Source organism: Triticum aestivum, chromosome 3B (genome assembly GCF_018294505.1).
Source record: "Triticum aestivum cultivar Chinese Spring chromosome 3B, IWGSC CS RefSeq v2.1, whole genome shotgun sequence".
Taxonomy (NCBI): Eukaryota; Viridiplantae; Streptophyta; class Magnoliopsida; order Poales; family Poaceae; genus Triticum; species Triticum aestivum.
The window spans coordinates 565,497,198-565,511,966 of NC_057801.1; the positions used below are offsets into that span (position 1 = coordinate 565,497,198).

Genomic DNA, 14,769 nt, shown 5'->3' on the forward strand with positions numbered 1-14,769 from the left:
GTCAACAACATCCGCTGGGATCAACTTTTTTGTCCCACCCACGCCCACATCGAGTACTCTCCAAGTAACTCAGGGGACCGTTGCACATAACGTCTTATCTCATGCGAACAAGAAAAACCAAGTGCTCGACATATTTCCTTTTGCCCCATTCCTGACCGCACGATTCAATGGCCCAAACGCCCATCTATCAGAAAATCAACCCTAGCGCACTATACTAGCGCCCCGAGTTGGGCAATGCCCTAACAAGTGTTTGCATCCAACTTATATACATAAAAATATATATTTTTTGGCTAAAACAAACAAGATTTGGTCTGAACAAGGTTAACCGAAAAACTCATTTATGTGCAAGAAAAAGGAAGAGCAAACAAAGGAGTGTCATTTCTCTCCCAAACACCGAACAAACTCCTCTTCAAAACCAAAGGTGGCAGCAACACGTTCCAGAAGCGAAAAATCTCGCTGAGATGCTAGCAGTAGACACCTTCCGGGCCCACTGCGCAAACCACGTTATCCATGACTCCCCCGAGGCTAATCCTGTCCCTTAAATCCAGCCGGAGCACGCACGCGTGAGCACTCGGCCCCTGCCTCCCACCCAAGCGACTGACTGACAGAGGGAACACATTTGGAACGAGAAAAAAAAAAACACGCAAAACGCGAAGGCTTCAAAAAGCCAAGGCCTCCTCCTCTCCCTTCCAGTCCAGACAGCCACAGCGGCGTGCGTGTATGTGTGTGCGCCTCTGCGGGGCACCAAACACCAGACTCCCCACACCCCCCCTCTCCCCGCCGCCTCCTCCTCTTCGCCGCCGCCGCCGCACGGTCTCCACCCCCAAGGTGAGCGCCGGGTCCCGCACTCCGTACCCTACCCATCCCCGTCTTCTCCCCTTCGCCCCGATCGCCGGGTGCCGCCTGCGTCGTCGATTGCCTCCCGGGTCGGCGGCGGCTGCGGGCGCGGGCGATCGCCGCCTGGGAGGCCGATCTTACAGTCCGTCGCGTCCGATCGCTAGGCGGTCGTTCCGGCGCCCGCCGATCTCCCCGTTTCGGCGGTGGAAGTTTAGATTGCTGCGCGTGTTCTGTGGCGGCGGCTGGCTTGGGCCACGGTTTTTGGGGACGATCGGGGGCGTCTCGATGACGCAGCGACGCCTATGTGGGCGTTAGGCCCAGGTTCTGATCGGTTCTGCTGAGGGAAATCTGTGTCGAGGAGATCGGGATAGGATTTGGGGATGAGAACTGTTTGGGGAACCTCAGTTGCCGAATCTCATGTCGTAGTTCGCGGTGCTAGATTTGCGCCCGTAGAAGAAACAAGGGCCGGGACCTTGTGCAGGTGTTCTGGATGGTTATGGAGTAGTAGAAAGAAGAACTGCTTTTCTGCAGGCTAGATAAATATATTTTTTATCCTGGATGTGGGATTTCATGTTTTGAGCAGTAATTTATGTTTGATTGCTCTCTGGTAGAATGTAGTATGTTTGTGCTAACCCATGCCGTTGTTGATTTCGCGTGGCAGATTAGTATGTGGTAGGAAGTGCATGGGGAGAAAGGATGCCAGAGTTGCGTAGTGGAGTCCGACAATCCCGGTTGAAGTCGAGGAAGGCTGAGGATCTCGACGTACAGGACCCAGCAGAGAACTTGGCAGTGGCAGCGCCTACGGTGGCAGGAAAGCGTGGCAGAGGAAGGGGTGGGAGAGGTGGAGGGCGAGGAAGGGGAAGGGCAGGAGGAAGAGGGAGAGGTGTTCCTGTGATTGACTTGGATCCAGACCAGCCTTTTGAGGTTCTTCCTGGAGCTGGTGTTGGTGGAGGTGCTGTGGGTGGTCCACAGCGCATTGAGGAATTTGCTGATAAGGCTGTCAAGATGGATGGCGCGAGTCCTGACAAGATCGGTGGTGGTGAAGATGATGCATCTCCAGTCCCAGAGAAGGTATTTGTTTGATTGCACTATGGCTCATACTATTTTGTGTGTTTTGATTTGCTGCTCTCCGTGCGGTGTCAGGGTTTTTAGAAGATAACGACAAATCTTATATTTTGTCATGGTTTGACGTGGCCTATCCTGTCATAATACAGCCTTATCAGTTATGTCTATAAACGGTTCCCTAAAAAAAGAGTTATGTCTGTAAATGGTAGTTCATATGGAGCTAGTTGTGTTGGAATTTTGGACTAAAATATGTAGAATAACTAGCTAATGCACTTGCTTTGCCACCTAAAAAATTATATAATTGCCCGCCTCGGACTTTACCTACGCCCGTCGCACTCATGCAACTTCTGCCTATGCTGGCATACACCTCCGTGCTCCGTGTCATGCTTCATGATGTTTCATTTATTTAGCTTAGAGATATTTAAAGTAAGGTGTGGAAAGGGAGGTGGGATGCGTGGACGAACTGTGCCTTGCCCACTCCCATTTATAAGGTAGTGAAGACCGTAAAACAAGATGTAATTGAAAAAAAAATCAACGGCATTTTCCTTGTCCTCGCACTTATTTTGGCATTACTTGTAATTTTTCTATTGCTCCATGAGAACCAGCCAATTGTATGCTGATATTGATACTTGCATTTCTTAGCTCTGGTTATATCTGTTTCTAAATTGCAACGAAAGCGTGCTGATCCATGTGGAGGAAGAGAAAATCACGTATGAATTATTATTTTCGTTGTGAACACCATTAGAAATGACGGGTATCTTTTTTTCATGTGAGAAGAGTTCTCTCCCTTAATATCAGGTACCTTAATAGTAGGAAATAGTAGTAGTTAATCGGATCCATCGGGGACGCATGTTCTGCTCCCTCCATCCATTTATTTAGGGCCAACTTTTCAAATCTTGCATACAAATGTATAGCAAGAAACTTGGAGCAATTATATAGGGATTATAATTTGGCCAACTGATTCCCTCAATTCCCCTCGGCAGCTTTGTTTTGGGTACTATGAAAACCTCATGCGAAGCATCTGATTAATGCGCTAAGCTGCTCGCCTCCCACCGTGTTAATTCTTTGCGCTAACACCATGGTGCATGTTGGGCATGCCTTGCATGAGATTTTCCTCTCCTTCCTTTTCTACCCTGCATGCCCAATCAAAATCAAGGATTGCTAAAGTCTGCATGATAACATTAATTACACATTCCATATGAAGAGGGGATGGGAGGGAATGTGCGCCATGGAAGATGGAGCAGTAATAGTGCTTAGGGAATTAGACCTAAAAAAATCCAGAAAATGAAATTTGGGGTTGGGCCCTAAATAAACGGATGGTGGGAGTAATTAATTATGGCAACCAAGTGCCCTGCTGTCAGGGCAGGTCCATCAGCCTGCAATTATGTTCTGTCTGGGGTTTCTTTTGAATGATATATTAGATTGAATTTCTCAGTAGATGACCCAAGATGCTTACATGGAGGGGACATTTTTTTATTGAATTTCTCAGTAGATAACCCAAGATGCTTACATGGAGGTGACATTTTCCTCAACTATCACCTAGTATGTCAGTACAACAAGTAGCTGCTTCGAACTTCAGCGTTGGCTTTATATCATGCAAGCTGCTCTTTCTTTAATACTGTAGGTTCACATGCATTGAAGTAAAACAGTACTAATTTGAACCCAGGCATAGTTTAATACTCCCTCCGTCCCAAAATTCTTGTCTTAGATTTATATAGATACGGATGTATCTAACAGTAAAATGTGAATAGTAGATACATCCGTATGTAGACAAATTTAAGACAAGAATTTTGGGACGGAGGGAGTATAACCCAAGTTTTGTTTAGATGCAAGTGAATCTGCTATTTTAAAGCGTTGGCCCAACTGGGCGAATGTAACTAAAGGAAGAAATTTAGGTGGACTGCTTGCAACAGGACAAAACTTATTTGGTTGGATGCATTAATAGGACAGATCCAGCGAGATATTTCATATCCAAATTCATGAGATCTATCAAAGGCCAAGAGCTGAGACCCTCTGTCAATATAGAGAAGTGCTTAAGGTTTTCCATAGAGAGGGGGCCTTTTCTTCTCTTCTCCATACAGTTGGGCTTTGTCTTCTGAGGCCATCTACAATGCAGGCGCTAACAGCGGACGCTAGGATTGAGATCCCGCTAGTTTCTCCCATTTCCCACCCGATGCTGGGAAATCTTCTCGCGTCAACTCAAAATTAGCCATCGGGCACACCACCTTTTCTTTTTTTGCATGAACTAATTAATCGGAGGTGGGCACTAGCAGCGACGCTAACAATATCCTTTAAAATCTGCTTTGCCTTAACTTACTCGGATTTTATTGGAGGGGCAGGCGCTACCGTTACCATGTAGCGCTTATAATTTGCGATCAGCGTTGGAATTCAAGACTGTACGATCGACGCAAACATAAATTTGTGGGGAAAAATCCCTCTAGTGTCCAAACAAGCGCCTGTGCGTTGGAAATGGCCTGAGGGGCTTGAGAAGCTGCAACCTCTTTTGGGAAGCTTAAGGTTCCAGGGGCTTACTGGCCTGAGCTGGAAGCTCCCTCAAATGTCGTAAATGTAAAGGATAGGCAACCCATATCCATCATCCACTTATAGAGCACTCTAAAACTTCAGTATTACCTTTTTTTGCATCTAGTAATAAAGTATGACATGCACATTCAAGCTTATCCTTGTTTTTAAAATCTCTGTCTAATGTATATACCTTGCATTCTGGCAGACAGGCAGGCATTTACATTTTTCTGAAATCACTCTACCTGAACCATATTTCATTTATAACAAGATAACCTTATCATTTGGATGCCAACATTGGCAAGGAAAATGAACTAGAGTTGCCAAGATGTTGGCTTTCCAAATTCCCTCGATGGCAACTCCAGTCCATTTTGCTTGCCAATGTTGGCCAAATCATGGGCAAGGAAAAGTTTGACGAAAATTCTGGCTAGCCAAGTATGTGGTAGGGCAAACTTGGGCTAAAATCAAACATACCCTAAAGCCCGTCTGAAGTTTTCTTTGTGTAAAATTTTGAAATGCAAGTCATCCAGTAAAATATGTATTTTTTTTTTACCATTTGCAGGTTCAAGTAGGCCATTCTCCACAATACAAGGTAGAGAGGAAATTGGGCAAGGGTGGTTTTGGGCAGGTTTATGTTGGCAGAAGAGTTTCTGGTGGAACAGAGCGCACTGGACCAGATGCTTATGAGGTTTATCTTTACTGCTTTTCCTTTTGTCTTCAAAAATTGCTATTTGAATATCATGATGGTAAGAGTGTTGTCTTCTCTCATTGCAGGTTGCTTTGAAATTTGAGCACCGCAACAGTAAGGGGTGCAATTATGGCCCTCCATATGAGTGGCAGGTTTATAGGTAATTACATTATAATAAGCTAAGTGTGTGTATCTTTCTTACAAAAGAATACTGGAAATCATGAGAGTTATACATAACTGTACCATGAAATGTTTTTTTTCTCTTTTGCATATTATAAGATTCTCAGTTATCTTTTGGATCCAAAATTTTCTTTTGTCATCAAGTAATTGCACTAAATTTTGTATATAACCCAGGGCACCAAATAGTGAATGCTTATTAGTACACTGCTAACTTGCTTCCATTTGTAGTTTTTAAAATTAATTTGGCAGTATTCTAATCTATTGAAATATAAAGAAGGATTTCTTATTGTCACTGCTCACCACTTAGAAGAACCAATCTTATTATTTGCCCCACCAAACTACTTCCCCACTAATTCTGATGTTTTTGTGTGCATTTTTTAAGCTCTCTGAACGGATGTTATGGTATACCGTGGGTTCACTACAAAGGCCGTCAAGGGGACTATTATGTGCTGGTTAGTTATATAAATGTTATCTCGTTTGAGAAAGTTCTATTGTTACCACAAGCTGAATTATATTGCTGTTTCAGGTAATGGATATACTAGGCCCTAGCCTTTGGGATGTTTGGAATTCTCTAGGGCAAACGTAAGATGGATACGTTTATTTGCTTTGTGTTTCTGTCATATCTGTTTCTAAATTAGAACAGCTGAGTGATAACTAATGTTTGGATCAGGATGACTCCAAGTATGGTTGCTTGCATCGCTGTAGAGGCTATATCTATCCTTGAAAAACTTCATGCAAAGGGGTAACCAATGTCCTACTGAATTGGCTTTGAGATGCAGCTTTCCAGATTTATATATTTTCTATTGAAATATTTTGCAGGTTTGTTCATGGAGACGTTAAGCCAGAGAATTTTCTACTCGGACAACCTGGATCACCTGATGAGAAGAAGCTTTTTTTGATTGACCTTGGGTTAGGTATGTCATAGCGGATAATTCATTATTCTTTGCCAGTAGTTGAGTAAATTTTCACACACAACACATAAGGATTCTGCATAGCATTCTCCGCCTTAACTGTATAATATACCTAATATAAGCAAGTACTTACTCCTACCATTTGAACTGCCAGCATCGAGATGGAAGGAGACATCATCTGGACAACATGTTGACTACGATCAGAGGCCTGATATTTTTAGGTTTGTTTTTATCTAAGGATCAATCATTTTTTATTTCCAATCAGTTTTGTGGTTGACCAGTTGTTACCTTCTTTTGGACAGGGGCACAATAAGATATGCTAGTGTGCATGCTCATTTGGGCCGTACTGGTAGCAGAAGGGATGATCTGGAATCACTAGCATATACATTGATATTTCTACTCAGAGGAAGATTACCTTGGCAAGGCTATCAGGTTTTTTTCTTTTTCTTTGGATAGATGGGTTTGGATCATAGCTCCTGGACTATGTATTCTGCCCGCTTACATGCATGTTGGGTGAAGTGAAATTAATTTGTTATTACCTACTCCCTCCGTTCTGAAATAATTGAAGTTCTAGGATTGTCCAGTCAAACATTTTTAACTTTGACCAAGTCAGAAAAAAATGTGCTAAGATCTACAATATTAAATATATATACATATTATAAAAATAACTTTTATAATGAATCTAATGACACAAATTTGATGTTGTAGATGTTGATATATTTTTCTATAAACTTGGTCAAACTTAACGAAGTTTGACTCAGGACAAACCCAAAACTTCAATTATTTGAAACAGAGGGACTAATTGAGATTGTGGATGGGATACACACCCATCCATTATGACTCTCTCTCTGTGTGTGTGTGTGTGTGTGTGTGATGTGAACATATGTATTTGACCTCTACTAAATGATGTGCAGGGGGAGAACAAGAGCTTTCTTGTTTGCAAGAAGAAAATGTCTATCTCTCCAGATCTGATGTGCTGTTACTGCGCACCTCCTTTTAAACTTTTTCTGGAAACCGTGACAAACATGAAATTTGATGAAGAACCAAACTACCCAAAGCTGATTTCCCTCTTTGATGAATTGATTGAGCCCCAGCATTTGAGGCCTATTAGAATCGATGGTGCTCTAAAGGTTTGTTTTCTATAGATCTGATTTCATACTCGTCCTACAATCTTAGTTGATGCATTACTCATTGAAGGAGCTTTTTAGTTTGACCTTTGGTTATTTTCATATGTAGGCTGGACAAAAACGAGGAAGAGGAAGTCATGATGAAGATGAACAACCGAGGAAGAAAGTTCGACTGGGAAGCCCAGCAAATCAGTGGATTTCAGTATATAATGCTAAGAGGCCCATGAAACAGAGGTAACACAGTATATCATGGCTTTATAGGTTGCACATGTTATGAGTCTTCACTCGCCAGTTGCCACAATCTGTTCTACTTTTTAGCATTTTGTGTGTGATGGATAACCTAAAATTTGTTTGTAAATAATTCCAACTTCAGAGTAGGCACGTGCTGCACATGATTATACTCAACTTGGCAAGCTTGTACTTATTTCAGACAAGATTTTTGCGAGTTTTTATGTTCTTCATGTCAAGGTTTGGTGGATAATAAATTTGCACAATTGCGCTACTAAGAAATAGCAGTCAAGCACATTATATTGTTTCCAGCTACTTATCTAGTCATAAGCCATGGTTTTCAAAGTGCCCCCTTCCAGTAACGTCCTTGTTATTCTCCCTCTCAGATACCATTACAATGTAGCAGAAGCCCGACTTCATCAACACATAGAGAAAGGGAATGAAGATGGATTGTTTATTAGTTCGGTAGCATCTGCAGCAAATCTTTGGGCCCTTATTATGGACGCTGGAACTGGGTTCACATCCCAAGTTTACGAACTTTCACCAATATTCCTTCATAAGGTATATTAATGACTCTTGAGCATTCTGCTTTCTTATTTCGGGTTCCTAAGTTGCCAATTTTTTATGTACTCCAGGACTGGATTATGGAGCAGTGGGAAAATAACTACTACATCAGTGCCATAGCAGGAGCAACAAATGGAAGTTCCTTGGTGGTCATGTCAAAAGGTTTGTTGAATTTATTGTTTTGCCGAATGGTTATCATTTATTATATTTATTTGGAAAGGTCAATCCATATTCAAGTATTTGTCCTGCATCTGCTTCCTAAAATTTTGCTAGTGTTTCCATTCAATGGTAGAGAGCTGACTGTTTTGTCGATATATTGAATGCCCTGTTTTCCAGTCAAGTGTTCCTTGTTGTTGATATTAGCTATTAGTGGGGTTAATCGAGACTGGTCATTTACTCTTTCTAGGAACCCCTTACACTCAACAGTCTTACAAAGTCAGTGAATCGTTCCCCTTCAAGTGGATCAACAAGAAATGGAAAGAAGGATTTCATGTTACATCAATGACTACAGCAGGGACCCGCTGGGGTGTAGTTATGTCAAGGAATTCTGGATATTCTGAACAGGTAATTAGCAATTGATTAAAAATTGTCCATTAGTTAAATGTGAATTATACAATCCCGTTGTTCAAAATAATATTATTGCCACTTCATTCCTCTGATATGTAATGCAGGTGGTAGAATTGGATTTTCTTTATCCTAGTGAAGGTATTCACCGGCGATGGGAGAATGGATATAGAATAACTTCTACAGCAGCCACTGGTGATCAAGCTGCTTTTATATTGAGCATTCCCAAAAGAAAATTGTCGGACGAGACACAAGAAACTCTTAGAACATCCACTTTCCCAAGCAACCATGTGAAGGTAGGACCATATCATTTGTTCTTTAGTGCATTTTCATAAGTAATATGATAAGTTCTTAACTATAAGAAGTTAATAGCTGTCATCTGGTTCTGTTTTGATCTGCATTTGCAATTGCATGTTTGAGGACAGGGTAGTATTTAAACCATAACTGGGCTATTAATCCCACTGTTCTGATACCCCGTTCTCTCTTCACAATTCACTTCAGCCAGGATTTATTATTCCGTACTGTTGTTGCTACAGCGCTATTTTTCTCGCTCAAACACTAACTCAGTCACCGCTCTAATATAGTCATACGGTTATCCTTTTATAGGAGAAATGGGCCAAGAATCTTTACATTGCCTCTATATGCTATGGACGGACAGTGTCGTGAGACTTGCAGTCACACCAACTCAGTCAGGGCTGAGCATATTAAAATGAGTTGACATCGAAAACCACAGCAAATTTAGTTGCTGCTGTGTTACTCTGTATGTGTAGGTAAATTGCGTAGATGAACCTTACATCATGGCCAGAGCAGGGGCGCTCCAGAAAGAACTGGGATGAAGGTGGACCACAGCTAGCCAATAAGAAGATGGAAGAGGATGCGTGATCCGGCTGGTGGTGCTGCAGCATGGTTTTGCTTCGGTCCAGCTGCTGCTTTACAGAGTATGAATGGCGGCCTTCGCCTCTTTGGAGGACTATAACCTGTGAGAGCCCGTTGTGTATATAGCTCTATCATGTCCTTCATTTTGTAAGTGGAAACAAGTTCCATATTCTCAGATAGACTGGAAGTGTCTAAATTATTATGTGAGGTGGACTAATGAATTCGGTGTACCTATTCCATTATTCCTTGAGCTCATTGCATTGATGACTTCTTGAATTCCTTTAAAGTGTGAAAAAATTAGATTTTTTTGACACACTTAATTTGATTTTTCTTTTTGAAGTGTGAGCATGGGAGCATATTAGTGTTGGTATCACCTGGTACTTTCCCTCATCACCCATCTCATTGTTGCTTTTGTACGAGGAACGTTTTGTTAGTTGCAAAGCTCCAAAGAGGGACATTTGAAGGAATACCATTAATTTGACGTATTTCGTTGGCCATAACTAAAAGAACTGGAAATACTTTCCTTCGGTTCATAGGGTAGGTCCGTTCTATGAAATGAGATGACATGTGTTTCAAAGTCTACAGTAAAAGTGATGTCATTTTGTTCATGTGGTAGATTTTTTCCCATTAAGTCTGTGTTGATGTTTTTCCTTGAGATATTAAGTATAGGAACCAATACTATGCAGAAATATAAATCAATTCATGTAAATAAAGGACTCTGAGAAAAAAATTCTATAAAAATTCTATATGATTTTTTGGGCAAAGCTATGTGTAGGACGGTGGGTTTTTTTCTAAAAGATCCGCCGGCGGATTTTTTAAAAATATCCGTCGCCTCGCTAGCCACTGGATTTAACACGGGATGCTGTCAGAGGTCCATAGGGTTTCTCCCCTAGGTCATGAACCTAGGGTTTTCTAGCCCTCTGGTGGCCTTCGTCGCCGTGAGTTCCCTATTTCCCTTGCGGAAACTTCGACGAGTGCATCATCCCTCTCGCCTGAGCTTGCTTGGTTTTTTTTGAAGAGGAAATGCTGATGTAGCAAAGTAGATATAAGTTTTTCTCTCAGTTAAGAACCAAGGTATCAATCCAATCCAATAGGAGGAACACACAAGTCTCCAACAATTGCACCTGCACAAACAAACAAATATTTGCACCCAACGCTATAAAGGGTTATCAGTCCCTTCACGGCAGATATAAAAGATAAGTAAAAGTGCAAAATAAAATAAAAGTAAGTAAATTATACGAAGGTATTTTTGCTTTTTTGATTTTGTAGATATGAAAATAATATGATACTCCCTCCGTTTCTAAATATTTGTCTTTTTAGAGATTTCAATGGACTACCACATACGGATGTATATAGACATATTTTAGAGTGTAGATTCACTCATTTTGCTTCGTATGTAGTCACTTGTTAAAATCTCTAGAAAGACAAATATTTAGGAACGGAGGGAGTAAAAGATAGACCCGGGGTCCATAGTTTTCTCTAGAGGCTTCTCTCTTGAAAGAAAGCATACAGTGGGCAAACAAATTACTATTAAGCAATTGATAGAAAAATGCATAGTTATGACGATATCCAAGGTAATGATCATGTATGTAGGCATCACGTCCGAGATAAATAGACCGACTCCTGTCTACATCTACTACTATTACTTCACAGATCAACCGCTATCCAGCATGCATCTAGTGTATTAAGTTAACAAGAACGAAGTAACGCCTTAAGCAAGATGACATGATGTAAAGGGATAGATCCAATCAATATGAGAAAACTTCATCCTTTTATCCTTAATGGCAACAATACAAATACATGTCATGTTCCTTTTTGTCACTGGGATCGAGCACCGCAAGATTGAACCCATTACAAAGCACCTCTCCTGTTGCAAGAAAAATTAATCTAGTTGGCCAAACCAAATCAATAGATTAGGGAGAAATACAAAGCTATATAAAATCATGCATACAAGAGTTCATAGAAGACTCAAATAATATTCTTAGATAATGTGATCATAAACCCACAATTCATCGGATTTCAACAAACACACCGCAAAAGAAGATTACATCGAATAGATCTCCAAGAACATCGAGGAGAAAATTGTATTGAAGATCAAAGAGAGAGAACAAGTCATCTAGCTACTAGCTATTGACCAGTAGGTCTGTGGTAAACTACTCATGCATCATCCGAAGGGCAGTGAGGTTGATGTAGAAGGCCTCCGCGATCGAATCCCCCCTCCGACAGACTACCGGAAAAGGTCGCCAGATGGGATCTCACGATGACAGAAACTTGCGGCGGCGGAAAAGTATTTTTGGTGTGCCCTTGGTCTTCGGGGAATATTGGTATTTGTAGAAGAAGAATTAGGGTTGGAAGTGCCATGGGGGGGGGGGGCACAAGCTTGAGCCCCCCCCCCTGAGGGGAGCCCCTTGAGCTTGTCGCCGCCTTGCGGCCCTTCTGGCCTCCTCCCGAAGCTTCCAGGGTGTCTTGTGGTCCAAGAAAAATCGTCAAAAAGTTTCATTCTATTTGGACTTCGTTTGGTATTGATTTTCTGTAAAGACAAAAACAAGGAAAAATAGCATAATAATGCATATAAAACAGCCAAAATTGATAATATAATAGCATGGAACAATAAAAAAATTATAGATACGTTGGAGATAAACCTGGGCAAACGTCGGGCCGGGCCGGGTTTCGGGCCGGGCTTGTAAAAGCCCGACCTTCATTTCTCAAGCCCGAGCCCGGCCCGAAGCCCGAAATACTCCATATTTTCAAGCCCGAGCCCGGCCCGAAGTCAAGCCCGAAGCCCGGCCCGAATGCTATTTTCTAGTACATGCATGTGCAAGCCCGGCCCGACCTGAAATACAGGAAAATTGAAGCCCGAGCCCGGCCCAAACTATCTTTCGGGCTGCAAAACAAAGCCCGAGCCCGGCCCGAATGTCAAGCCCAGCCCGTCCCGGCCCGGGTTTTTCGGGCCGGGCTCGGGACGGGTCGTCGGGCCGGGCTGCCCATGCCCGGGTTTAGTTGGAGACATACCAAGCATCCCCAAGCTTAATTAATGCTCGTCCTCGAGTAGGTAAATGATAAAAATTGAATTTTTGATGTGGAATGCTACCTAACATGTTTATCATGTAATCTTTCTTTGTGTGGCATGAATATTCAGATCCATAAGATTCAAAACAAGAGTTTAATATTGACATAAAAACAATAATACTTCAAGCATACTAAAAAGCAAACATGTCTTTCGAAAATATCATGGCTAAAGAAAGTTATCCCTACAAAATCATATAGTCTTGTCAGGCTCTATCTTCTTAACACGAAGTATTTATCATGCACAACCCCGATGCCAAGCCGAGCAATTGATTCATACTTTTTAACGTGCTTCAGTTTTTTCATTTCTCACGTAATAAATGAGCGTGAGTCATGGATATAGAATATAGTACAATGTTGGAGATTGTGTGGAGAAGACAAAGAAGAAGAAAGTCTCACATTGACGAGGCTAATCAACGGGATATGGAGATGCCCATCAATTGATATCAATGCAAGGAGTAGGGATTCCATGCAACGGGTGCACTAGAGCTATAAGTGTATGAAAGCTCAATAGAAAACTAAGTGAGTGTGCATCCAACTTGCTTGCTCATGAAGACCTCAGGCATTTGAGGAAGCCCATCATTGGAATATACAAGCCAAGTTCTATAATAAAAAATTCCCACTAGTAATATATGGAAGTGACATAATAGGAGACTCTCTATCATGAAAACATGGTCATCTCATGACACGAGCTGACGACAGCCATGCATCACCTGTATGAAAGTTAGTACCAGCTTGAAAAAGCAATGGGTGGGTTGGCTGTGAAAGGAGAAGGGGTTTGTTTGAGAGTGGTGTTCATGGCTCCCAAGAAGGTGGCTGGTGCTCCCGCGAGGCCGAAGGACATGGCCTTGTAATCGTAGTGCCCTTCCAGAGTCTGGAAGGCTGTTTTGAATTCATCGCCAACTGCCATATGAATCTGGTGATAACCAGCTCTGAGATCGGGTTTATATAACCATGAGGCACCAGACATCCAGGAGTTCTTCGACTATGGGCACTGGATACTTGCTGACGACGGTCATCACATTTAGACAATGATAATAAATACATAAACGCCAGGAGAAAAAAAAGATTTTTGGTCATAGAACCCCTGGTACCAATGTTTATAGAACTGTCCAGAATTGCTAAAGAGAAGCAGCTTTGAAGTCATGGAGAATGAAAATAGGACCCTGGCTTGAGCCCATCTAGTGATTAAAGGTAAAATTCTCTTCCTTTCCTATATTATACCAGAGGTGAGTGCATAATCTGGTGTAGAGGATTTCATAATTGGACGTTGAACCCATTTCATATGATGGAGTTGCCAGAGTATTAGGTGTGGCTAGCTGCTTCCATATCGCCCCCAAAAAAGAACCAAAAATTTCCAGAGGCATCTTCCATTCATTTCGATTTAGGGTTGGAAGACAGACTGGTGAACAATCTTCTTCTTGTTTTCTCCGACCTAGAGCACTCTTTTTTTTGACAGTTGCTTCGACAAACATTCGATAGACTAGCTTTCTAAGTGCCACTAAGATCCTATTGAGTAAAACCCTCCCTCGGGGATAACAGCCAGTGCAAGGCAACCGGCCTCACCACACCACCCTAAATGCAAGTCGCTTCAGTCAACCAAGAAGATCATGATAATTAGACCAATGAGAGATTGTGATCAGTGTCATCTATCTCCCTAGTAATGAACTGAAAAGGAGACTGTCACCGCTGAGAACGAGACGACACAGGTACTATAGTCAAGAAGCCAAGAGTAAAGGCTTTGGCCGACCTCTCACCCATTCCCACCTTGGAATGTAAACAAAGAGTCCTGTCTTAGGGAGAATCCTTCCTCATTGCCCTTGGTAAAGAGCTTCAAAACTAGATTGAAAAAGTATGGAAAGTGTTCAATTAGAACATGAAAACGTGACTCAATTGGTCTTAGTTAGTCTTAGGGACAGAGTGGAAGAAGGGCGGAGACTCTCGAACGAGGAAAAGGATCCCTTCGAAAGAATTGACTGAGGAGCCGTCACTTTGAATTTAGTGGGGCACTGTTTACTTATAGCCTCTATGAGTTGCAAGTGAAGGGGGCCGGTATATATATATTTAGCAGGTTGGATACCGTTGAGGTCAGTGCAGGTTGATCGTATGTGGTATTCGCCAATATATTGGTCATCTGACCAAG

The 14,769-nt window shown here is 42.1% G+C and overlaps 1 protein-coding gene across 2 annotated transcripts; it reads left to right on the plus strand.

The window, feature by feature from the left end:
* The first annotated feature begins 583 nt into the window (after positions 1-583).
* On the plus strand, positions 584-9,836 carry LOC123070941 (casein kinase 1-like protein HD16). 2 transcript variants are annotated; one of them, XM_044494361.1, is made up of 17 exons: positions 584-828; positions 1,499-1,908; positions 4,985-5,110; positions 5,197-5,270; positions 5,673-5,742; positions 5,817-5,872; positions 5,961-6,032; positions 6,110-6,204; positions 6,356-6,422; positions 6,504-6,633; positions 7,116-7,331; positions 7,438-7,562; positions 7,943-8,117; positions 8,192-8,282; positions 8,527-8,684; positions 8,792-8,980; positions 9,291-9,836. In XM_044494361.1, the coding sequence occupies exons 2-17, from the start codon at positions 1,534-1,536 to the stop codon at positions 9,348-9,350; spliced, it is 2,079 nt and encodes a 692-aa protein (XP_044350296.1). In that variant the 5' UTR covers positions 584-828; positions 1,499-1,533; the 3' UTR covers positions 9,351-9,836. The 2 variants fall into 2 exon arrangements, with proteins under 2 accessions (XP_044350296.1, XP_044350295.1); XM_044494360.1 differs by having other exon boundaries at positions 9,455-9,836.
* Positions 9,837-14,769: the final 4,933 nt, after the last annotated feature.

Bases quoted from the DNA above. Each gene is read 5' to 3' on its own strand.
- LOC123070941 (XM_044494360.1), top strand. From the start codon at position 1,534: ATGCCAGAGTTGCGTAGTGGAGTCCGACAATCCCGGTTGAAGTCGAGG. The intron at 5,271-5,672 runs GTAATTACATTA...GCATTTTTTAAG, and splicing joins TATGAGTGGCAGGTTTATAG to CTCTCTGAACGGATGTTATG. The intron at 6,033-6,109 runs GTAACCAATGTC...AATATTTTGCAG, and splicing joins GAAAAACTTCATGCAAAGGG to GTTTGTTCATGGAGACGTTA.